Here is a 25,344-nt window from a genome sequence, read left to right on the forward strand (position 1 = left end):
ATTACTGTTGTATTTATGAAGATAACTGTTGTATTTATGAAGATTACTGTTGTATTTATGAAGATAACTGTTGTATCTATGACGATAACTGTTGTATTTATGACAATGACTGTTGTATTTATGAAGATAACTGTTGTATTTATGAAGATTACTGTTGTATTTATGAAGATTACTGTTGTATTTATGATAACTGTTGTATTTATGAAGATAACTGTTGTATCTATGAAGATAACTGTTGTATTTATGAAGATTACTGTTGTATTTATTGATTGAAACTTGTATTAGTAGATTGCACAGTACAGTACATATTCCGTACAATTGACCACTAAATGGTAACACCCCAATAAGTTTTTACACTTGTTTAAGTCGTAAATCAATTCATGGTAATAATAACTGTTATATTTATGACAATAACTGTTAAATTTATGACAATTGTTCAATTTATGACGATAACTTGTATTTATGAAGATAACTGTTGTATTTATGACGATAACTGTTATATTTATGACAATAACTGTTGTATTTAGCATTCATTGTCTTATAAACTGACAACAGGAAGCGAACGTGTTAGCATTTGCTAAGAAGTGGACATGGGTTAGGATGAAATCATTTCTGCTTCTTCCTACTCCACATGACAAGAAGACAAATTAAATGGTGTACAATATATGTGATGTATCATATTGTAACTGTATACATCTTCTAAATTAACTTAACCAACCAAAAACAGTATTTGCTGCTAAGGGTTTCCAATGGTTGCAAAAACAAAGCTAATGCTAGCGAGTAAGATCAGATCTTACTGTAGTAAGCAGTTGGGAGGCTCGTAACTCAAATGTAATTAGCTGTGGGGATGCTCGTAACTCAAATGTACGAGTGCAAGCATTACTAAAGCAAGGGCGAGCTCGTATCTCCAAACACTTGAGTCCATGCACAGATACTGTATGTCGTTTATATTTGATGTATACATATTTTATTGATTATGTCACAAAGTTTGCAGCGTTAACGGAGGATGGGGGAAATACTAGCTGCTTATTCAAACTAATTATGTTATTGTGCCGAAGAAGAGCTAGCAAACAAGCTAGCGACTCAAAGACCATGCAAGTTAACAGTCCCAAAATAAAAGTGCTGCGGAGACAATGCTCACCCAAATGCCGCAAAGACAATGTTGGTAGAAAAGACCCAGGAAACACCGAGGAAAAGACATAAAAACATAAAACAGCTCGCAGCGCGCTAATTGCAAACAAACAGGTGAGCCGCCAGCAAATTCAACTCGCGGCATCCGGTGCCAAACAGGAAACACATACAAAATAAGAGTCTCAAACGGGAACGGATGATGAACAGGTGAAACAAATCTAAAAGCGATAACATCACTCTGCAAAAAACCGTTTACTTAAAATCACTGTAGTAATCTTTCCAAATGCATTGATATTTTTTTAAATGTACAAATGCCTGTCGAGCACATCAATGTCGACAGTCACCTAGCCCCGCCCCCACTGAGTGACGACACAAATAAAGACAATTGTAATGAAATCAATATGAGAGCTTAGACATCACTTACACATCAGTATATTTACACCCTGATGTTTTATTCGGGCTGTGTGCAATGTAATACATTTGTTTGTATTTCTTTTTTTTTTTTTTTAAGTAATGACCTGTTTTAACTCTTCTTTCATGACCTGAATGTTACAGAGTCTGTGATCCTGGCTTTTCTGTTTTTAATGTTAATGTTTTTATTATTTCATTGCATTATACCTGGGGTCTGCAGGCTAAAACCTGACATATTATTCATGTTTATTACTATGTGCTGTCCATATTTTCAAGAAAGAATGGAAAACAAAGTGGAACCAAAACAGAAGTAAGACCTGTCAAGTGCAACATGAGGGAATTATGCAATCTTAAAAACATATTAATGCAATTAAAAACATACATTTTATAGACAAAAGCTAGGCTAGTTGACTCATATGCTATCAGTGATATTCATGTGCGATTGTCTGAAGGACTCAACTTCTGCCAAAAGTAGTTTTTATTAACTACAAATAATGTATTTGTCTGCACTTTGCAGCAATGTAAAGCAGCATGCACAACATGGACACATCAGACTGATGCAAATCCTGAGTAGTGAATTGGATTAAAACGACAAAAACATTTTAATATTCAATTTCCAACGTGAAGCCTCAGTGAGCTCGGATTTTCCCAATGTTGATATCAGTATTAGTCTGATACCAGTGAAAAACACAAATATCAGATATGTGCTTGTATATGAAATGTGTGATATCATGTCTTGTATTTCATCATTTCTTTTGTTAATATAACTTGTGTGATATCATGTTCGATACAAGCAGTCCTGCAGCGTCTTTACTTGTGCGTGATATCATGTGCGATATGAGCAGTCATGCAGGGTGTTTACTTGTGTGATATCATGTCAAACATGAGCAGTCCTAGTTCAAATTCAGCTTCCGCAATCCTCGTCACTGCCGTTGTGTCCTTGGGCAAGACAATGCACCCGCCTTGACCCTAAACATATAAACAAACAATACTGCAGTGTAACGTGTCAATATAAATAATAATTATAGTTGCATATTACTTACACATAAAAAGTCTCCAAAGCAGAAGTGTTAGAAAGTATCCAGTAACAAGCGTGTCCGCATCATTGATTTTGCTGCACCATGAGCTTATCTTAATTATAAAGACCACTAGGTGTCACTGAAAAACCAATGACCACTCCACTTCAACTTAAAGACAGCATAAATGTAATGAATAGGTTAGTGTTTTTCAAGCCTACCATTGGTCTTATTTCACTTCACCAAACAATTTTTAACATTCCACAATACTAAATAATAAATGTATGTATGATTATATCATATCAAATCAATATTGGTATCAGCCAATAGTCAAGACTCCAATATTGGAAGTGGACACCCCAGTTGTGATACATGAAATGTATGTTGATATCATATACTAAAATGGCTACAATATACGACAGTATCTACATATATAAAACATAGTGTTTGACTTGTGTCCTACCAGAACTGGATTTTAACCGACTAGATGGCGACACCGTCTGCCCCCCCATGAGAAGGGGACAGGATGATCTTCCAGGTGATGCACACAAGTCTTGTCTCACATCAAGGTGTTACCATGGCAACTTGCACTCATCCTCTCATGACTCCAGCAGGTTTTGATCTGATCACACAGTTCCAGCTGGACGTCATCCCACTGAAGGGCGTGAGGAAGGTGGACGGCTCCACTCCTCTGCAGGTGGCGTACCGCCTGGACCGCGAGGCCAACTTCCAGATCCCCACCATGTGAGTGGCTGCACATCATCATCAAAACCTGTCTGAACATATTTGCCATCCACACAGGTGATGCATTCAAGGACTTGGAGAAAACAAACACTTTGTAGGGCTTATGTGGCTGAAAATGCTACTTTTACTTGTTTCAAAGCAGCTCGGTTTAAAAAGGAAGAGGCATTCTGGGAAGGTGAAAATAAAGAAAAACATGCTGAGCTACCTTTCTCCATATGACCTAGTACAGTATCCCGATCCCATTTCCATATCGGCTATCAGTCCGATATTAGCAAAAGACCAAGTATGGGATGATATCGGCTTGCATTTAAATTGTGTGATATTATGTGCGATACAAGCAGTCCTGTATCGTATCTACTTGTTTGTGATATCATGTGCGATACAAGCAGTCCTGCAGCGCGTATACTTGTGTGATATCATGTGCGATACAAGCAGTCCTGCAGCACGTTTACTTGTTTGTGATGTCATGTGCGATACAAGTCATTCTGCAGTGCGTATCCTTGAGTGTGATATCATGTGCGATACAAGCAGTCCTAAAGCGTGTTTACTTGTAAATTATATCATGTGCGATACAAGCCGTCCTGCAGCGATGTGCAAAGCTGGACAGCCAGTTAACATTTCAATGTCCTCCAATAAGCACACAATTTATTCTATTTTGCTAAAGTCATTTACAAAAGGTAAACATGCTAGGCTAGAGGCTATTAGCAGCTACACAACAACTAAGCACACAAGCTAGACATACGTAATAATCATTGAATTAAAACAGCATGAGTCAATATAAACAAGTATTAATTATAGTTGCACATTACTTACACATACAAAGTCTCCAAGGCAGAAGTGTATTTGAAAGTATCCAGTAACAATCGTGTCCGCATCATTCAACTGACTGTGTCATGAGCTTAACTTAATGAATTATCATGATCACTGGGTGTCACCAGAAAAACAGTTAGGACCTGACTTCAACTTAAAGACAGTAGTAGATTGCAATGTAAGTGTTAATGTGGGAAAAATGCCAAGTTGAGTGTGAGAAATTCCAAATGTTCTTCATGAAATCAATACTCATGACATGTCAAGAAAGTTTACTACCAGTAAGTATTGGTAGAAAACACTACAATAGTCAAGTTCCTGCAGACCAATGTTGAACATGTCTGGTTCTCCTCTGCTTCGTGTCTCCTTCCAAGCTGTGAAACAAAAGTCAAATAGTAAATGCTGACAGCGTCAGAGGTTTCCTGTAAAAAACTGAGGAGTGGGTAATTAAAAGTTGTGGGCTTGGCAGCGTGTCCAGTTTAACTCCTCTGTGCCTCAGGGCTTAAACAAATAAAACATGAGCCCAATACTAAGACCCATTAGAAAAACTGGAGTTTTTTCTTCAATATAACTTGTGTGATATCATGTGCGATTTTTTTTCGGCAAAAGCGAGACATTTATGCGCGCTAGCTTGTTCTGAGCCGAATGTAGTAGGATTTTTTTCATTTAAGGATTTAATGCAATTAGCAGAAATTAACACAATTTAGGGTTGGATTTTAATGAATCATCCTAAAGGTGGGCAGCACGGTGGAAGAGGGGTTGGTGCGTCTGCCTCACAATACGAAGGTCCGGGGTTCGATCTTGCGCTCGGGATCTTTCTGTGTGGAGTTTGCATGTTCTCCCCGTGACTGCGTGGGTTCCCTCCGGGTTCTCCCGCTTCCTCCCACCTCCAAAGACATGCACCTGGGGATAGGTTGATTGGCAACACTAAAATGGTCCCTAGTGTGTGGATGTTGTCTGTCTATCTGTGTTGGCCCTGCGATGAGGTGGTGACTTGTCCAGGGTGTACCCCGCCTTCCGCCCAAATGCAGATTAGATAGGCTCCAGCGACCCCGAAAGGGACAAGCTGTAGAAAATGGATGGATGGATGGCATTCTAAAGGGCTGTCGCAATTCAGCTCTTTCAACTTTTATACAATGCTGATAATGGAACCGTGAGTATTGGACGATACCGATATTGATCCGATATATCAGCGTTTAGTATTTTCAATCAAAGTTTATTTATGTAGCCCTTAATCACAAGTGTCTAAAAGGGCTGCACAAGCCACAATGACATCCTCGGCTCAGATCCCACATCAGGTCAAGAAAAAAAAGTGTGAAATAATAGGCAATTTTTGATCAAGTGAAATGAGTCAAACAGGTATGAAAAACATTAACCTATTTTTTATATACGGTATATATACTGTGTATATACAGGTAAAAGCCAGTAAATTAGAATATTTTGAAAAACTTGATTTATTTCAGTAATTGCATTCAAAAGGTGTAACTTGTACATTATATTTATTCATTGCACACAGACTGATGCATTCAAATGTTTATTTCATTTAATTTTGATGATTTGAAGTGGCAACAAATGAAAATCCAAAATTCCGTGTGTCACAAAATTAGAATATTACTTAAGGCTAATACAAAAAAGGGATTTTTAGAAATGTTGGCCAACTGAAAAGTATGAAAATGAAAAATATGAGCATGTACAATACTCAATACTTGGTTGGAGCTCCTTTTGCCTCAATTACTGCGTTAATGCGGCGTGGCATGGAGTCGATGAGTTTCTGGCACTGCTCAGGTGTTATGAGAGCCCAGGTTGCTCTGATAGTGGCCTTCAACTCTTCTGCGTTTTTGGGTCTGGCATTCTGCATCTTCCTTTTCACAATACCCCACAGATTTTCTATGGGGCTAAGGTCAGGGGAGTTGGCGGGCCAATTTAGAACAGAAATACCATGGTCCGTAAACCAGGCACGGGTAGATTTTGCGCTGTGTGCAGGCGCCAAGTCCTGTTGGAACTTGAAATCTCCATCTCCATAGAGCAGGTCAGCAGCAGGAAGCATGAAGTGCTCTAAAACTTGCTGGTAGACGGCTGCGTTGACCCTGGATCTCAGGAAACAGAGTGGACCGACACCAGCAGATGACATGGCACCCCACACCATCACCCAACCATGCAAATTTTGCATTTCCTTTGGAAATCGAGGTCCCAGAGTCTGGAGGAAGACAGGAGAGGCACAGGATCCACGTTGCCTGAAGTCTAGTGTAAAGTTTCCACCATCAGTGATGGTTTGGGGTGCCATGTCATCTGCTGGTGTCGGTCCACTCTGTTTCCTGAGATCCAGGGTCAACGCAGCCGTCTACCAGCAAGTTTTAGAGCACTTCATGCTTCCTGCTGCTGACCTGCTCTATGGAGATGGAGATTTCAAGTTCCAACAGGACTTGGCGCCTGCACACAGCGCAAAATCTACCCGTGCCTGGTTTACGGACCATGGTATTTCTGTTCTAAATTGGCCCGCCAACTCCCCTGACCTTAGCCCCATAGAAAATCTGTGGGGTATTGTGAAAAGGAAGATGCAGAATGCCAGACCCAAAAACGCAGAAGAGTTGAAGGCCACTATCAGAGCAACCTGGGCTCTCATAACACCTGAGCAGTGCCAGAAACTCATCGACTCCATGCCACGCCGCATTAACGCAGTAATTGAGGCAAAAGGAGCTCCAACCAAGTATTGAGTATTGTACATGCTCATATTTTTCATTTTCATACTTTTCAGTTGGCCAACATTTCTAAAAATCCCTTTTTTGTATTAGCCTTAAGTAATATTCTAATTTTGTGACACACGGAATTTTGGATTTTCATTTGTTGCCACTTCAAATCATCAAAATTAAATGAAATAAACATTTGAATGCATCAGTCTGTGTGCAATGAATAAATATAATGTACAAGTTACACCTTTTGAATGCAATTACTGAAATAAATCAAGTTTTTCAAAATATTCTAATTTACTGGCTTTTACCTGTATATATATATATAAATGGTGATTTAAGAAAAGATGTTCTTTCTTGGGGGGACGTAAGAGAACACATTTGGTGTAGGTGATTGCACTTTACATCATCAAAGCTTGTGCAGCAAGGCCATCCTGGTCAGAAGTTATGTAACGCCTGAATGCTAATACTGTTTTTTCAAAGTGGCCAAGGTGCTTCTGCTGCTTCTTCACCTTTTCTTGCTGCAGGACAAAGGCAGCACAGACTTTCTAACCCTGGGGCTGAGCTAGAAAGGCCTCTGCTTGTTTTAGTGGCTTACAGGAAAGTCTTTTATTGCCTCACCTTTGTTGTTTACAAGACGATAAAAAATACACAAAAAGGGGCCACAGCGCCCATCTGTGAATTCACCGCCTAGCGCGAATCTGGCTCGTTAAAAACACACCGAGTCGCTGTTGGCGGAATTGAAAGATTGAATTACACAAAGGAAGGCAACATCTTTACCACGACCTGAATAATAAAATAATAGTATAATACCTGCAGGTACACCTGAACTAGATGATGATCTCAAGTACAAGAGCCTTTAGTTGGCTAGATCAAGCAAATAATAGAAATGTGACGGATGGGTGACATTAAAACAAAACAAGTCCTTTAAAAGTCATTCAAAAGACTCGATTCGTTTGCAGTGAGAAACGATTCCCAGTTGTGAGCAGTTTGTTTGGGAGCAGTTTTTTATGAACATGTAAATTTAGCGTGGACAATTTCCCACTAACATGCTGCAACCTGACTGGCAACAGCAGGAGAACATGAGTTCATGGAAACTTAGCAGCATTTGGGTGAAATTGTGTGTGTGTGTGTATATATATATATATATATATATAATTTTTCTATTCAAAATAATTATTTTTTTACTTTTATTTACCACTTTTTGGGTTCATTATTCTAAAGTGTAGTAGTTCTACTGTACACACATCAGGCATGGTAATATAATTTCGTACTCACATTTTATTATTTCCAAATTTTTATTGTAGTTTTATTTATATTTTTAAATCCATTAAAGCATTGTTTTATTTTTATTTGTGTATTTTTTTCTATATTGTTACACAGTTTTGAAGTGAGGGAATATTCAAAGGAGTGCACTGTTAAAGCATGGAAATATGGCACTTATGTTTGTAATGAAAACACAACCAAAAATTCCTGATTACCAATATTTCATAATAATTTCCACCAATACAGTATTATTTGTGTGAATTAAATGATTCTGATCCGCACCTTATGGTACGATTGCTACGGTTAAAAAATAACTATAGTAACGATAATGATCTGTGTAATTCCTATTTAGGACTGAAAATTATCTGTAATTAATCACAATTAATTAGGTGTTAACTATGGAAAATATGCAATTAACGGCAATTACATATTTTATTCATTGGACAGTTCTAGTAGCAATTAAGATGGGATTTATCTTTGAAGGGAGTCAGCTCTTTAGGAGCCTTTCCTTTCAAAGAGCTCTTCAAAAAACTGCCTCATTATTATTGTCCTTTTAGTCAATAAAACAATCAAAGGTAGCAGTTATAGGACAAGATGTGGATCTGAATGTTTTGCATTTACTGAAATACCACGTTATTGGTGGGAATTAGTGTGTGCTGAAATATTGAATGTAATTTTTTCGGGGGTTTTTTGTGTAAACATTCCACAAGATGGTGCCGTATCATATACTGACATCACTATTTGGAATTTTCTCTCACCTAAAAAATACAAGAGCATTTTAGGAATTGCAAAAAGACACAAATAATTAGTAAGAATACTTTTTGTATGTATATAAAAAGTATAAAATACAAGTGGAATAAAAAAGTGTGCACGCTTGAACTACTTTACGTATCAGAACAATCAATTGGAAAAGTGAATCAAAATAAAACAAATACAAGTAAACCAATAGAGAAATTATACATTTATAAATGCTTTTTAAATGAAAAAAAAAGTAAATCCAAGTCTACAGTTTCCTTTGACTGATCTTCTAGTCCAGTCGCCAGTTGGGTGGGCAATAGAGGGCTTTGGGTTTGTTCTACATTTCCCACAATGCATTAGTGTTGTCCACATTAGCAGATCATTCTTACTCATTGTCAAGTGGGAGAGGTGTTACCAGCTTTTATTGAACTCTGGCGGCTGAAAAGAAGGGTGAACAGCCAACGCACAAAAAACGACTTCCAAACTAAGAATCGGCACTTAAACGAGCCGTTCTAAATACTTGATTGGTCGGCGAAGGTCACATGTGAGCTAATATGACTCCAGCTAATTCTCTGATCCTTTAGGCTGAACTTTCCCCGTGGGTTCCCAGACGAGTACTCCTTCATGGTGACTTTCCGCATGATCAAGAACACTGTGAGCAAGGTGTGGAACGTCTGGCAGATCGTGGACGAGAATGGCGGCAAACAAGCCGGCATGAGGCTGAACGGCGACCAGCAGGCCCTGGAGTACTTCCTGACGGGGCCCGACGGCAGCCTGCAGACCGTCACCTTCGCCGGCCTGTCCGTGCTCTTCAACACCAGGTGGCACAAGGTGATGATCGGCGTGGAGCGAGACATGGTCACGCTCTACGTGGACTGCCAGCCTGTGGACCAGAAGCCCATCAAGGGCAAAGGTGCCATCAACACAGAGGGAGACACTCTGATTGGACGGCTGGATGCTGATTCGGAAGCGTCCGTGGTGGTAAGCGGCGCAGACCGAGTGTGGAACTGGTGGCAAGTCTTTGGATAACCTGGTCTTTTGTCAGTTTGAGCTACAGTGGATGCTGATTCACTGTGACCCCAAGAGAGCCCAGAGAGAGAGTTGCAACGAGCTGCCTGCCACCGAGGTACACGGTGAGACTGTTGCATGCTGGGTGGACAAGTCTAACTCTCACAGGGAGAAGATAGAACAGACTTGCTTCCTCCCACAATGTTGACATATTGTGCTTGCAGTGCTGACACAAAAAGTACACCAGAAATAAGCTAGCATGAACAAGAACACAAAGAACATAAACGACATTAAAAAGGCACACAGCCGATGCAACCAGCTGCCACTTCAGCTGCGTTTCATACAGCTAAAAAAAGAAAACATTGAAAAACTAAAAACTTAGCAATACAAGCAGATTGCGTACATACGATCGCAGCATGCATAGACATCAAAAACACCATACATACACATGTGCCATCGTATGCTGGGGTTCCAGAGGCAGAAACAGGACCCAACAAAGCAACAAAGAGAGACAACTTCATCCTAGGCTGCCCACTGGCTCTCAGCAAATATTCAGTTGCGTGGATCAATGACAATTTGTTCAGGTAGACCGAAGTGTCCGATAAATGAAGCTCGTCCATCCCGACGCTCGCTCCGCATTGCCTCCGGTCTCTCCACGTAGACTCCGGTGTGGCAGGAAACCAGCAGCTGGTGCAAACGTGGCCAAAAGGCTCCCCCGGAGTGCATCCAAAAGTTGACAATGAAGCACCGAGAAGCAGCGCAAGCAAAAGGCCATGAAAACAAGAAGGAAACATCAAGAACACAAAGGAGGAAAGCACAGAGCTCCTGCAACCAGCAGCCGCTGCAGCCAGCAGCCGCTACAACCAGCGGCCGCTACAACCAACAGTTGCTACAACCAGCAGCCGCTACAACCAGCAGCCGCTACAACCAGCAGCCGCTACAACCAGCAGCCACTGCAGCCAGCAGCTATTTAAAGTCAAAGTTAAAGTACCAATGATTGTCACACACACACGAGGTGTGGCAAAATTATTCTTTGCATTTGACCCATCACCCTTGATCACCCCCTGGGAGGTGAGGGGAGCAGTGAGCAGCAGCGGTGGCAGCGCCCAGGAATCTTTTTGGTGATTTAACCCCCAATTCCAACCCTTGATGCTGAGTGCAAAGCAGGGAGGTAATGGCTCCCATTTTTATATTCTTTGGTGTGGGAAAAAAGTAGTGACTTATATTGTGGAATGTACAGTACTTTATGTCCAAATGGCTTAACAAATGTGGCTAACATCTAATCAGGTTCTTGATAAAATCAACTTTAACATTTGCCAAGTATTGATCCACTCTTACTTCAATTTGCTCGGCTTCTGTGAACACAATGGATACACTTAACTTCATGTTTGGACTTCATGAATTATTGTGGAAAAACAATTACTGACCACTCCACTTCAACTTAAAGACAGCATAACTCCATTCCAGATGGTTAATAATAAATAGGTAAGTGTTTTTCATACATGCCATTGTTCTCTGTTTGACTCATTTCATTTGATCAAACCTTTTCTCACATTCCACACTACTAAATAATACAATGATGTATGATTCTAGCTGATATGGTTTCAAAGGTAAAAAAGTTGTGAAAAGTTAGCAATAGAGTATAAAAGGGACATATTGTAACCTTATGGTAAAAGCCTTAATTTTCCATGATGGATTTTTTTAGTAATAAAAAGCTATTTTTACAACAAGTTTTTGAACAGCATGTCTGCCCTGACAAATATTGCACTTCACTTTCCATCCTAGCGTGCATGTTAGGCGCAAACAAGACCAGTGGTTGACCGGGGTGGACTTGCTGGATGCTGTAGGCTAACATGCTAAGACTGGGAGTGTTAGCATGGGAGTGGGCTGTTAGCATGGGAGGGGATGTTAGCATGGGATTGGGCTGTTAGCATGGGAGGAGGTGTTAGCATGGGAGGGCGTATTAGCATGGGAGTGGGCTGTTAGCATGGGAGGGCGTATTAGCATGGGAGTGGGCTGTTAGCATGGGGGCGGGGGGGTGTTAGCATGGGATTGGGCTGTTAGCATGGGAGGGGGTATTAGCATGGGAGTGGGCTGTTAGCATGGGGGTGGGCTGTTAGCATGGGAGTGGGCTGTTAGCATGGGAGTGTGCTGTTAGCATGGGAGTGGGCTGTTAGCATGGGAGTGGTATTGAAGGCACAGCATGAGGCCAACTCTATCAGCAGGTGTGCTTGTGGTGACTACTTTCACTAACGCTGACATTGTGTTCTCATTTCTCTGACTCCTTCAGATGTATGCCAATGCTGAGGTATTTATCGCTTTACCTACTCTTTTTTTTTTGAGCTAACAATCCGCTTGAATTGCTTTGTTGCCTCATTTGCTTATTCAATATCTAATTCAGGTGTGGTGGCTTTGTTTTGACAATAAATATACTATATTGTGTCACATGGAAATGAACTTATTTCCACTACTGACTGTCCCTTTCTTTCGCAGCCTGACAAATCAGTCCAAGGTCCCCCTGGAGCCCCCGGCCCTGAGGGTCCTCGGGGCTTCGCAGGAGAAAACGGCAGAGATGGCAGAGATGTAAGCGTGTTTATTAACCACCTGGAGGGCCGCCAAAAAAACTATGTGATTTCACAGCTGTGGTGTGTATGACCCAGTTGTAATACCCTTTTCCACCACTTGTGGCAGTAATGACAATTTCAAACACACAGAAGAAGTCTGGAGCTAAAGTCACAGAAAAGGTTCTTAAGTGCAAAAATTATGACTAAAGTGGTGAAGCTGTATTTTCATTTACACTTGTATTTTATTGACGGGTTAGTTAAGAAACATCTGTATTAATAATATTTATTTTGGCACTTAGAATTGTGTATAAATCTATTTTTTGCCAGTTATTTGAGTCTCTTCTCATGCAGTATATTTGGTTAGTATTTATTTTTCTTCCCAGCCTGACCTAAGTCTAAGGTTTATTTGTTAAAGAAATAATAATAATAATGATCACATGCTCTCATGTCATTTGACAAAGTTATCCTGTTAAACTGTAAGTAGGTTACATATAATTATTGAATACGATTAAAATCAAGAGTAAGATTACTAATTCAGTGTTCAAATTTGAGTGGGCTCTGTTTATTTAAGAAACAATTGTTATAGTTAATCATTAATTTAATTTCCTCAGAATTTACTATAGCACTGCAAAATTGTATGTAGCTTTCTATTCTTTTAACAAGTTCCTTATTTTGCAGTATATTAGTTTCTGTAATCAACCTGACATTAATCTTTGTGATGAACACGTGTTTACATATCATTTAATAAGGTTGTAAGTAGGTCTAATTAGTGACTATGATTAAAATCAAGAGTAAGTTAGTGTTGAGAGGGCTCCGGGCTTGGCCGTCTGTAGTGGATAAATTGGGCCCTGAGGCCAAAACGGTTTAGAACCCCTATAAATCTAACCTATATTTCAAGTCTTACTCCTTTCCATTGACTGTTGTATTTCCTCTGTAGGGTCTTCCTGGGTCTCCTGGCACCCCAGGTACTCCTGTAAGTATGAAATAAATAAACACAAAAATAGGCACGTCCTTCCGCCTCTCAGCCCTAAACCTTGGTCGTTTGACGTGGGATCAGAATAGTCCCCCTCAGAAGGCTAAGCGCTGCATCAGTTGTTCAACCATGCCAGCGTCAAGTGTGGTGATGGCGGGCTCTGACTGATATATGGCAGTAATAGTCCATGAAACTCACCACAATGCCTGCTGGGGAAACTGCAGCAACGACTCAGGGAACTTGACCCTGACCCTGGTCCAATTAGAACAGAGTAGGCAGGGGGAGGAGGCTGTGGAAACCAAAAGGAGAAGAATGCAGATTTAATCATTATATCATTGTGCAAAAGTTCATTCATGTCAGCAATTCAACTTCAAATGTGAAGCTAATATTTGATATAAATAATTAAGTTAATGTTAAAGTAGCAATGATAGTCACACACACAGGGCCGGCCCGTGGCATAGGCCGTATAGGCAAATGCTAAGGGCGCCGCCCATCAGGGGGCGCCACGCCAGTGCCACAAATGTTGGAGAAAAAAAAAAAAAAAAAAGTTGGTACTATTATTTCTAAATACAAAAAATAATCCCACGTTAATTAAAATGCAAATTAAAGCCTATTTAATAGAAATATTATTTGTTACAACATTACGCCCCCCCTCCCCTCCCCCCGCACGGTGCGCCCCCTCCCTTTCCGTATCATGACTCTTTTTGGACGTCACCACATCAAAAAATCAACACAAGATGTCAAAACGGCCAAAACTGTCAGGTGCCCAGGGAAGAAAAAAGAGAAAAGAAGAGGAGGAGAAAGGAGAAAAGACAGAGGTAGCAGGTAGGTAACGTTAGCCTACATGAAATTATTTGTCTGTTACAGAATGTGATAGTAACCTGGCTTTTTAGCATTAAGCTAATGTTACATGATTCGGCAATTGCTAATCAATAAATAGCTAGTTCTGTTTTAACGTCGGGTTAATATTGTGGAGGGGGCTAAATTGTTATGGAAAATAATAATGTAACGTTAGGTAATTACAGTACTCCCACCTTACATTCCTCAGGGACATTTGTATTAGATCTTTTAAGCAGGTGTTTTTTGTTTACATTGTTATTGCCTTCTGGTTAGCTAATGTTTGCCCTGCAGGTAATAGTCACTTTTCCACCCCTTTATATATTAGGTATAGTTGTAAGTAAAAAAAAAGGTCAAAGACAAAGCTATTCGGTTTCTTGTGAGTATATACACTTCACTGCCGATGTGGGGGGGCGCCACCTAAAATCTTGCCTAGGGCGCCAGATTGGTTAGGGCCGGGCCTGCACACACACACACACTAGGTGTGGCGAAATTATCTTCTGCATTTGAGCCATCACCCTTGATCACCCCCTAGGAGGTGAGGGGAGCAGTGAGTAGCAGCGGTGGCCGTGCCCGGGAATCATTTTGGTTATTTAACCCCCAATTCCAAGCCTTGATGCTGAGTGCCAAGCAGGGAGGTAATGGCTCCCATTTTTATAGTCTTTGGTATGACTCGGGCGGGGTTTGAACTCACAATCTACCCATCTCAGGGCGACACCCTAACCCTAGGCCACTGAGATAATGAATTGCAAAGTGAGAAATGTCAAGTTTTTTATATTTTGATAATCATGGTTTACAGTTTTTGAAATGTTCTGAGATTTTCATAAGCTGTAAGCAATAATCATGAAAACGATATCAGAAGAAGTCTTGTAATATGGTGACTTGCATGTTATGTCAAATATTACTTTCACTTGTACATCTAATTGCTGGAATAGACAAACTTTGCACAAGATCACATTTTTTGGAGTTTCACCTGAATATATGTCAATATATGGACACATTTTTCAATTGGCCAGAGAAGCGTGGACTTCACCTTTGAGTAATTCTAATAACAGCGTGGACCAGGAAGGACGTAGGCATGATGGCAACATAGGTGGGTTCCACTAGAAAGGATCTTGAACACACTTGTTGCACTAAGGAAATGTACATTTAATCGTTTAGCGCTCACATTGTGATTATTCACACTTGAAAGTGTTTTGCGTCTATATTTAGCACGTCTGAAATGTGGGAAGTTCTGCATAAACGACAAGGAGGAGATCTTTGCAATAAGATGGAGAGATGGAGAGAATCTTCCATGCTGGTGTCGGCAATCTTTTCTCTCAGAAATAAAACAAATTAGACACACCTGTCCAGCAATTCTGCCTTTGTGCTGGTGAATGACTTAAAAAGAACTGCTCTTTTTTGCCTATCATTCACAATCCTTATTACAAGACAAGCAAATCTTTTTTTATACATTCTAAATATTAAATAAATGCGATCAAAAGTCAGCTAACAATGGAGTCAATGAGACTCGCTCTAAAAACCTCCAAACACCTCCATTAAGGTTTTATATACACGCTGTAGGTATATATGTAATGTAGCAACATTCATAATAACATGTAATATATACATGATGTAAGTATATATGTAATGTAGCAACATTCATAATAACATGTAATATATACATGATGTAAGTATATATGTCATGTAGTAACATTCATAATATGTAATATATACATGATGTAAGTATATATGTCATGTAGTAACATTCATAATAACATGTAATATATACATGATGTAAGTATATATGTCATGTAGCAACATTCATAATAACATGTAATATATACATGATGTAAGTATATATGTCATGTAGTAACATTCATAATAACATGTAATATATACATGATGTAAGTATATATGTCATGTAGTAACATTCATAATAACATGTAATATATACATGATGTAAGTATATATGTCATGTAGTAACATTCATAATAACATGTAATATATACATGATGTAAGTATATATGTCATGTAGTAACATTCATAATAACATGTAATATATACATGATGTAAGTATATATGTCATGTAGCAACATTCATAATAACATGTAATATATACATGATGTAAGTATATATGTCATGTAGTAACATTCATAATAACATGTCATATATACATGATGTAAGTATATATGTCATGTAGTAACATTCATAATAACATGTCATATATACATGATGTAAGAATATATGTCATGTAGTAACATTCATAATAACATGTAATATATACATGTAAGAATATATGTCTTAGTAGATCACCACAACATGCTCACTAACAGTACACACAGTTGTACACACGATTGAGTACTTATTTGGCCCTAAACAGTATTGCTATACCAACTAATAGGGGTGTGAATCTTCCGACATTTAATCATTTGATGCGATTCTGATTCCTGGGGTGATGATTCCATTCAGAATTGATTCTTGAAATGTATTGTTTTGTATAATAATTATAATGAAACTTTTTCAAAACAGGTTAGAGGTTAGAAAAGCTCCTTCTGGTTGCGTGGAGATGGCCTAATAAAAAAAAGAAATATATATATATATATTTTTTGTCATTTATGAAATGATTTTGGAATCGGGATGAATAACAATCGTGATTTGTATATGAAACATTGCTTCTTCTAGCATCCCTTCTATCTATTGCTGTGGTACTATAAATTAATCAATTCATAATTTTCCAAAAGTGATTTAAATTAATATTATTAATATTAATATGTTTTTAAAAATACATTTTTAGCAATCTCCATTCAACCAGGCAGAGCTTTTCTAACCTGGAACTTGTTTTGAAAAAGTTTCATTACAATTATTATACCAAATAATACATGGCGAAAACTGGTTTGAATAGAAATTCTTGTTGAATCAAGAATCAATTCTGAATCGAATCATCACCCCAGGAATCGGGATTGGATGAAATGGTTAAGATTCACACTCCTACTTTAAACATGGCAGAGCCTTGCATTGACATTTGATACAAAATGAGAATAATGAGGAAGTTGGAGCCCTCAGACCAAAGGTGTCTCCAAAGAACAATTGCTTTAAAGAGCCTGCAATAGAAACTACTCATCTCTCTAGCCTTCAAGCAGCAGAGAATTGAAAAAGATTGATGTTGGCTGTCTCTACCTTTGCCAAGAAGATAAATCTGTTGTCTGCTTGTCAGGGCAGCAAAGGCGAGCAGGGGGAAATTGGACTTCCTGGGCATCGAGGTCTACCAGGTCTTCCAGGATCTGCTGTAAGCAACAGCCTTTATTACAATCTGCTCTTTATGACCATCTAATGCACCATGTGGACTTCACCAGTCTTTGTGGTCTGCAGGGTTCTCCTGGTCCCATGGGTCCAAGAGGAGCAGTGGGCGAGAGAGTAAGACACTTGGATTATTGACAAAGTCGTGTTGTAGGCACTAACCTGTCTGCCTTATTCTCTTAGGGACTTCCTGGTTTTCCTGGGCCTGCGGGTCCTCAAGTGAGTGGACAACTTTCTTTAAAAGCAGCACGAGAAGTGGAGTGACTCAAAGGTCTTTAATGTTGTGTCTTGACAGGGCCCAGCGAGTGAAGGACCTGCTGTACGTGTATCCACCGCAATGTTGGAGCTTCTTAACGCCGTCTGGGGCTGACACTGCGTCTCTTTCCTACAGGGACCACCAGGGAAACCAGGGATCCCAGGAGATGAAGGCAACATCGGACCTGAGGTGAGATTTGAAATGAAAAATCACCATTTTAGATACTAGTCATAGATATGCTTGACGCTGCGATACTTTAGAAATATATCCATTATCAGTCCCTGTATCGTCACACTATCAATATCACGCAAGTATTGTATCCAGAGTTACTGTGCGGCTCAAACTTGTCTGGCATTTGCAGGGCTCACCTGGAACCAGAGGAGAGAATGGAAACCCAGGACCTCCTGGGCCTCCTGGTCCTCCGGGTCCATTGGTAAGAAGTTCCAGATCAGACCTTTTTGGGAGTGTTCAGCTGTAAGTAGTACCGTACTGACCCAAATATAAGACGCCATTGCTACCTTTTATATTCCGGAGATGAAAACATGCAAACCAGCACTTCTGCCTTGAGTGAGTCTGAGCTTTTCTTGCTATCACTCACACACCATGACCTGCAGTGAACTGACTTGTTTAACAATAAGTGTCACCAAACAACCCCTTGAAGTGATATTTTAAATAAAGATGAGTTGTCTTATATTCGGGTCAATACACAAAGGGCCTTTTCTTGTGGAATGACTGCTTCATTGAAGCTTATAACCTGGGTTGCTGATGCTTCCGGCTTCTCTTTGCCATCTGAATCTCTTTCTGGTGTGGGATCTGCGTAGCAAAAACAACTAAAGCTCCTGTGGATGTGACTGTGTTTGTAGGGGCCGCCTGGTGCCGCTGGTGAGGGGAGTGGGGAAGCTGTGAGTGTTGTTCTGCATGCATGACTGTGACCTCTGCTGTATTTATTACACTATGTATGTTTAATACATACTTCTAGTGTCCTGCAGCCTGCCCTGCTGGACCTCAAGGCCTTGCTGGACTACCAGGCATGAAGGTGAGCTCCTGATTGAGCAATAAAATGCAGACCCCCCCCAGGAATTGGCAATGTTGTGACCGCACCGAAAGCTGGGTTGCAATCACATGACCTCAAGTCCCACAAGGCTGCTGTTTATTTACCTGAATCAGTGCAGATTTGGGAGTATTTTGAAAGGTTTAAAGGCAAATATATAACCAATCATGAAAACAATATTTCAAATGGGATGGAGTGGATTTTTACACTCTTAAGAATGTTCTTTTTTTTTAAAGGTTTAAACCATTTATCATCACCAAGACGTTACTGCTCACTACGACCTCACTTCATTAGACACTCTGGGTATTTAGAGAAGAAAAGATTGGAGGCACATCATGTCTTTACATCTGAAGGGTCCACAAATTAAACATTAATCATGAAAGACAAAGTGGATGCATTCAACCATCATTAAGTTACGCATTTGATTGACATAAAGAGTATTCTGCAGCTGTGATCGTGATGCTAATGAGAGAAAGGATACATTTGTTTGCAGTTGATTTCCTGCTACAAATATTAGTCTCGTCTATAATTCATGTCTGCAGTTGTTTTGATGGTGTGAAGTTGATATTTTGTCTCATTATTTAGCTATAGATGTCCCTGTTGTTCAGCAATGTTTGTTAGCGATATCAAGATGCTGTTGAGATTTATTCATCTACTTTATTAATACTATATATATATTTTTTTGATGCTAACAAATATCACCAAAGATGCTATAATGTGGTCATCCGTGTGGAACAAAGCACTTGTCTTTCCTGCACAACAACTAAGCTTTTAGTTTCTGTTATGAAAATGGACAACAGAAATACGGTGGATTGGACCAACAATCACAATATTTATTACATGACGTTAGTTTATTTGCACAAGTAGGTCTTCTAGTTATCTTTAGGCATAGCAACCACAAAAGAACACAAACTAATGCCATCTCCTGTCCTTTCTAAACGTTTAGTTCTGCTGTCAAACACTACTAATATAGTAGAGAATTAACTCCATTGCACCATAGAAAGTTTCCCAAACAAATCAAATGTTCAGACAAACATTTTACAAAGTGATAACTGCAGACACGAGCATGGTCCGATTGTATTTCATAATATAGATAGATAGATAGATGGATAGATAGCACTTTATTGATTCCTTCAGGAGAGTTCCCTCAGGAAAATTCAAATGTGATGAAAGTTATATTTTTATAAGCCAATTCCTGACATACTTTTGTTTTTCCTGACTTTTTTACCTCTATGAACCACTCATTTCAGGAATCTATGAAAGCTTTTTCCTATCCCTCTATTTGAACGACTGGAACACCGAAGAACAGAACAGCAATACAACATTTTCTGCTCAAACTCTACACTCACTCTCTCGTTTTAATGCTGCGCTCAAGCTGCTTGACCGTTGTGTGTATTAGGCCACCAAAAAGAAAAACGGATGTGACGTCATATGCAACCCAGCTATTAACCAATAACTGCAAATTTTCACTTATCTAATTTGTTTCTTAGCGGAGCTTAAACACACACGTCAACTGTCTAATCAACACTAATGTTTGTAGGAACAACAACGTGTAACAATCTATCAACTATTGATCAAACACAATTGTACCCACGTAGCCTCGACCTGTTCCTGTCTACACCACTAAGCCTTCTGGGTAATGTAGTACGTTAACATTTACTTCCAAGTTGACATGTATTTATTCATTTAACATTTACTCATCCAGGGCAAGACAATTATTTTCATTTGCAATGCTGACCTAGCAAATAAGCAGTATTTTACATGTTAGAGATGTTGAACAAACATTAGCGCTATAGATCACTCTCAACAGTTGACAAATGCTCTTAACGTGTTTAAGATGGAAGTTTAAAACATACCCAAAGAATGTCTGCAATGTGCGGACAATAAGGAAGGCTTTGGTGGTGTTTCTTTTTACAATTAAAATTATTACTATTATTAGTTATAATGAATGAAAACAGTCCAGTAATTGGACAATGAGGTCTGAGTGTGCTTGTACTGCTATCTAGTGTCTACTTTTAGGGCTGTTGTATAAAAGGAGTAAAACATCAATAAAGTATTTGTTTTGCAATTTTTGTTGAAATCTTGTACTTTGAGGTTACAAGGAACACTTAAAACGATGACAAATTCATGAAATCTCAAGTTGATTCAATGTCTCAAAACATCGAAACTTTTGCTGCAATTTTCTGAAAAAGCTTCTGCAAATGGAGACATTTGAGATGGCAAAATCTTGGAAAGTGTGTAAAATCTGAACTAATTATGGGATTGTTGTCTCAGGGACACACAGGTTTGGCAGGTGACAATGGTAAAGACGGCACACCTGGAGAAAAGGTAAAAATCAAGTGGTGAAAGAAACTTGGAATGTGTTCATGTGACTTGTTGAATCCTCTCCACAGGGAGAGAGTGGACTTCAGGGTCCTCAGGGTCTGCCAGGTCGCATGGGAGACGACGTAGGCTATTTTGCTATCCTCACAATATGTAGATATGATTTATAACTACCAAATATGTCTATCAGGGCCAACGAGGGCCTATTGGATTTTCTGGTACACCAGGAGAGAAAGGAGACATAGTAAGTTCCTATCGAGCCTGCTTGCATTTACAAAGTTAAAGGTTGTGTTCCATGTGTCCTAGGGTGCTCCTGGTTTCAATGGCAACCCAGGACCCACAGGCCCACCTGGAGCTCCAGTAAGCAGCTTTTTATGAGCAAAAAAATCATGGCAGGCCTTCAGTCCATCACAACTAGACTTTGGCCTCTGATTCAAGTAGATGTCATCAGTTCATGATCATAGACTTAGATTGTTCACATCTCCTCTTAGACTTAGATTGTTCACATCTCCTCTTAGATTTAGATTGGTCCGATAGATTCCGCCCGAGTGATGAAGCCTAATTAGATGAGAGGCCCACGTCTTCCAAAACAACCAAACAGTTTAGTCGCGATGGACTGAAGGTCCTGAGTGTACCAGAACCTGAATGAATGAAAAGATCCATAGAAATGTTTCCAAGTGACTTTGTGTCACCAGGGTGTGGAGGGACTGCGTGGCCGTCAAGGTTTGGAGGGACCAAAAGGTGATGAAGTGAGTATTTCACTTATAGGACATTTTAAACAATGATAAAGTATGAAGTATTGATTGATTGTCACTAGGGAGCAATAGGGCCTCAAGGAGCAGTCGGTCCTCAAGGAGAAAAGGGAGAAGTTGTAAGTATTGGATGGTTTCTACTTTCTGCCAAAACATCTTTAATGTGTTTGTGTTTGATGACAGGGAAACGCAGGCAAAGATGGCATGGATGGCATTCCTGGGGAGGATGGTGCCAAGGTCACACAATCATACAAGTTATTATACTAGTTTTACTAGTGATACTAATAAGTAATATTACTAGTTATTATACTAGTCAATAATTATTTGTCACCAAAACATGAAGTGATATAGTGACTCTTGAGAACACAATGATCATTCTGCCGCATCACTCAACAGGGAGAGCCTGGTACGGTCGGAGCAGTCGGTGTCCGGGGGATTGTGGGTATTCCTGTAAGTCAACTTCATGTGTATGGCCAGAAAATGTAACTTTTACACTATTTATGCCAGGAAACAGCATTGAATTAGAGCAGATTCATAAAATGTTGACTTTTTCCTGTAAACATAATCTGCATATACATTTCCAAATATATAAAGTATGTGTTTTGGCTACAGGGGCTTCCCGGCAAGCAGGGAGTGGTAGGACCTCCTGGTGAAAAGGTATCATTTGAATGAAAAATATATTTCTCCTAAAGCTGCATGACCAAAAGAATCATGATATATTTGATTGATATCATCTAGGGTGACATTGGTGCTGAGGGAGCAGTCGGACCAATTGGGTTTCCGGGCAAAACTGTAAGGTAGTAGTTTGTTTATTCATGTATAAACATCAACTAGAAGTCTGTGTTTTAAACAGGGGGAGGCTGGCACACCTGGAGAAGATGGAATAGCAGGAGATAAAGGTTCAACAGTATGTACCAACTCATATTGATCCAAATATTATTAGGTATTATTTAAATTGCATGTGTTTGGGGTCTAGAGATTATACAGGACGTCCCCTCAGTCCAACATATCACTTCCATTTCATACGATGGTCGTACAAAATCAAATCCTAGTCAGTCCTAACTTACACCTAAATGAATAAAATAAATTAACAACTCATTAGTGGTAGTGAAGTGAATTATATTTACATAGCGCTTTTCGTTAGTCACTCAAGGCGCTTCACATAGTGAAACTAATGATCCAAGTTACATTTAAAGCAGTGTGGGCAGCACTGGGAGCAGGGGGGTCAAGTATCTTGCCCAAAGACAAAACGGCAGCGACTAGAATAGCAGAAGCGGGGATCGATCCTGCAACACTCAAGTTGCTGGCAGTCAGTGGTCACTGTTGATGTTGTAGGAGCAGATCCATTCAAATGGAAACCATCTCTATCCTTAATGATGGTCGCAGCGTTTGAGTGCTTGAACTGGAGCCTATCCCAGCTGCACTCGGGCACATTACGTCTAATTTCACTTCATGTTTTACCAGGGGTGTAACAACATCAACTTATCAGCTTTACTTCAGAAACTATTGTGCCCACACAGCCTTGCCAAAAAAACTAATTACCACTCCACTTCAACTTAAAGACAGCACAAGTCTGTCATAAGGTCAGTGTGTTTCATAGTTCTGACTCATTTCACTTGATCAACATTCCACACTACAAAATAAAAGTATGTGTGATTCTTGCTGATATCGCATTGTGCCAATATTGGCTCCAATATTAAAGTAAAACAGTTGTATTGGAACTAGGGCTGTGACTCTTTCCGCACCACACCATTTGATTCGATTCTGGCAGAAAATGATTCAGAATCGATTCTCGATTCAAAATCAATACTTTTCTAACAACATTGGGTGCCAGTTCTATGATTAACTTCATGCCTCCATAAAATAAATGAACAGCTCTGATCAATGTCCATACTATCTTAAAGAAAACTGGTTTTGTTTAAAAAAAGGTCTACCTAGACATGTTTTAAAGTGGCTGGACAGGACAGATCAAAAATAATAATTTAAAAAAAATCTATATTTTTTTAATCGATTAAGAATAGTTACAAACAAGTTTTGCATTTCATTCGAAAAACTTTTTTTCCCCCCACCCCTAATTGGAACCCCCTAACTTTCATTTTCCTTTCACAAAGTGATCCATGGTATTTTTCGCCTATGTATTCTTGTGCCACACAAACGTTTATTTTTGTCAAATATTAACAATTTCTGGCAGTGTGTACGCAACCGTGTCACGTGAGAACACAATGACCGCCTGTACATGCATACTAAAACGTGGCGACTTCTGCGAGTCAGAGCTTTTCTTCTTGTCACTCACACGGACACACAACAGTGACCGAAAACTAGGAGCACCAAAAGACAATCAATAAAATATCACTTGTTTTTAAAACACGATTAAAGGATAGGAGAGTCCTTCTATTCAGTAGTTTAGTCTTATATAATATTATTTTGAACAATTCAAATGTTTTATTGACCCACATTATATTTTTAGGGTGAAAGTGGGAAACAAGGGCCAGTGGGTCCTGCCGGTCCCCCAGGAATAGAGGTGAGATATTTCTACAGTGGTTCTGGGCCACATTCCTGTCTGAAGCATTAAGAGTGGGACTATCCAAGGCTAGCTGCAATGTGCTCAAACAACCACTAGAGGGCATCTGTGAGCAGATGCTACTGTGGCAACTCTTTCGGACTTATCAGGGTCTTTCTTCCTCACACTTTAAGTGGGTGATGAGGCAAAAACTGACCCACTATATTTGTGGCAAAGCTGTGATTATATTATTGACGGTCCTGACAGGGACAAAAGGGAGAAAAAGGCAACAGTGGTTCCCCAGGAATGAAGGGACACACAGGACACAAAGGTGATGAGGTTAGTGGTGTGTGTTCATCTTTAAACATCACCATGTCAACATGCAGACGTCACAAAACAATTATTTTCAGGGTCTAATGGGACCAACAGGACCAAAAGGAAGCTTGGTGAGTCTGCTGCAGATTAATATTTCATGACTCAACACAATACTTACTTGTTGTCTCATGAGTAGGGAGATTCTGGTGCTGCTGGAGATCCTGGAGTCAAGGGAGACCAAGTATGTTCAACTCATGTTGCCTTTCTTTACCAATAACTTTTTCCAAAAGTCTTTCTTCTACTTTTTGTGTTTTAGGGCCCACCTGGGATTCCTGGAAATAAAGGAGAGGTAAGAATGTTTATTGTTTCGCTCATTTTAGCAAGTACACTTTAAAACACAAGTAAATATATATATATATATATATATATATATATATGCATGCATACCTTGAAGTAATGTTACAATTTTACGAGAAGGCCCTCAAAAATAAGATTCCACTTTCGAAAATACACTGGCTCGATACTAATTTACATTGAATATGCCATACACATGCATTGGTGATTCTATACGGCAATTTCAACACCTCCAAATTTGTAATGACAACTACAACATCGCGTGGACATCGGGGGCGGTACCACTGGATTGGCAGACCGGGGTGGTGGTTCCTCTCTTTAAGAAGGGGAACC

The 25,344-nt window shown here is 39.5% G+C and overlaps 1 protein-coding gene across 1 annotated transcript in view; it reads left to right on the plus strand.

The window, feature by feature from the left end:
* Nucleotides 1–2,960: 2,960 nt before the first annotated feature.
* LOC133621436 (uncharacterized) overlaps nt 2,961–25,344 on the plus strand; it is a 28,869-nt gene continuing 6,485 nt past the window's right edge. The window contains exons 1-32 of the mRNA XM_072915631.1: nt 2,961–2,979; nt 3,025–3,096; nt 3,173–3,302; nt 9,385–9,781; nt 9,846–9,926; nt 12,099–12,116; nt 12,302–12,391; nt 13,310–13,345; nt 17,379–17,450; nt 17,534–17,578; nt 17,645–17,680; nt 17,757–17,780; nt 17,853–17,906; nt 18,079–18,150; nt 18,581–18,619; nt 18,697–18,753; nt 21,043–21,096; nt 21,162–21,215; nt 21,281–21,334; nt 21,397–21,450; nt 21,786–21,839; nt 21,908–21,961; nt 22,026–22,079; nt 22,239–22,292; nt 22,455–22,499; nt 22,581–22,634; nt 22,696–22,749; nt 24,310–24,363; nt 24,610–24,681; nt 24,753–24,788; nt 24,854–24,898; nt 24,974–25,006. Of these exons, the coding sequence (XP_072771732.1) occupies nt 2,961–2,979; nt 3,025–3,096; nt 3,173–3,302; nt 9,385–9,781; nt 9,846–9,926; nt 12,099–12,116; nt 12,302–12,391; nt 13,310–13,345; nt 17,379–17,450; nt 17,534–17,578; nt 17,645–17,680; nt 17,757–17,780; nt 17,853–17,906; nt 18,079–18,150; nt 18,581–18,619; nt 18,697–18,753; nt 21,043–21,096; nt 21,162–21,215; nt 21,281–21,334; nt 21,397–21,450; nt 21,786–21,839; nt 21,908–21,961; nt 22,026–22,079; nt 22,239–22,292; nt 22,455–22,499; nt 22,581–22,634; nt 22,696–22,749; nt 24,310–24,363; nt 24,610–24,681; nt 24,753–24,788; nt 24,854–24,898; nt 24,974–25,006 (2,067 nt within the window). The remainder of the gene's footprint in view (nt 2,980–3,024; nt 3,097–3,172; nt 3,303–9,384; nt 9,782–9,845; nt 9,927–12,098; nt 12,117–12,301; nt 12,392–13,309; nt 13,346–17,378; nt 17,451–17,533; nt 17,579–17,644; nt 17,681–17,756; nt 17,781–17,852; nt 17,907–18,078; nt 18,151–18,580; nt 18,620–18,696; nt 18,754–21,042; nt 21,097–21,161; nt 21,216–21,280; nt 21,335–21,396; nt 21,451–21,785; nt 21,840–21,907; nt 21,962–22,025; nt 22,080–22,238; nt 22,293–22,454; nt 22,500–22,580; nt 22,635–22,695; nt 22,750–24,309; nt 24,364–24,609; nt 24,682–24,752; nt 24,789–24,853; nt 24,899–24,973; nt 25,007–25,344) is intronic.

The sequence above is a fragment of the Nerophis lumbriciformis genome, linkage group LG21 (genome assembly GCF_033978685.3).
Source record: "Nerophis lumbriciformis linkage group LG21, RoL_Nlum_v2.1, whole genome shotgun sequence".
NCBI lineage: Eukaryota > Metazoa > Chordata > Actinopteri > Syngnathiformes > Syngnathidae > Nerophis > Nerophis lumbriciformis.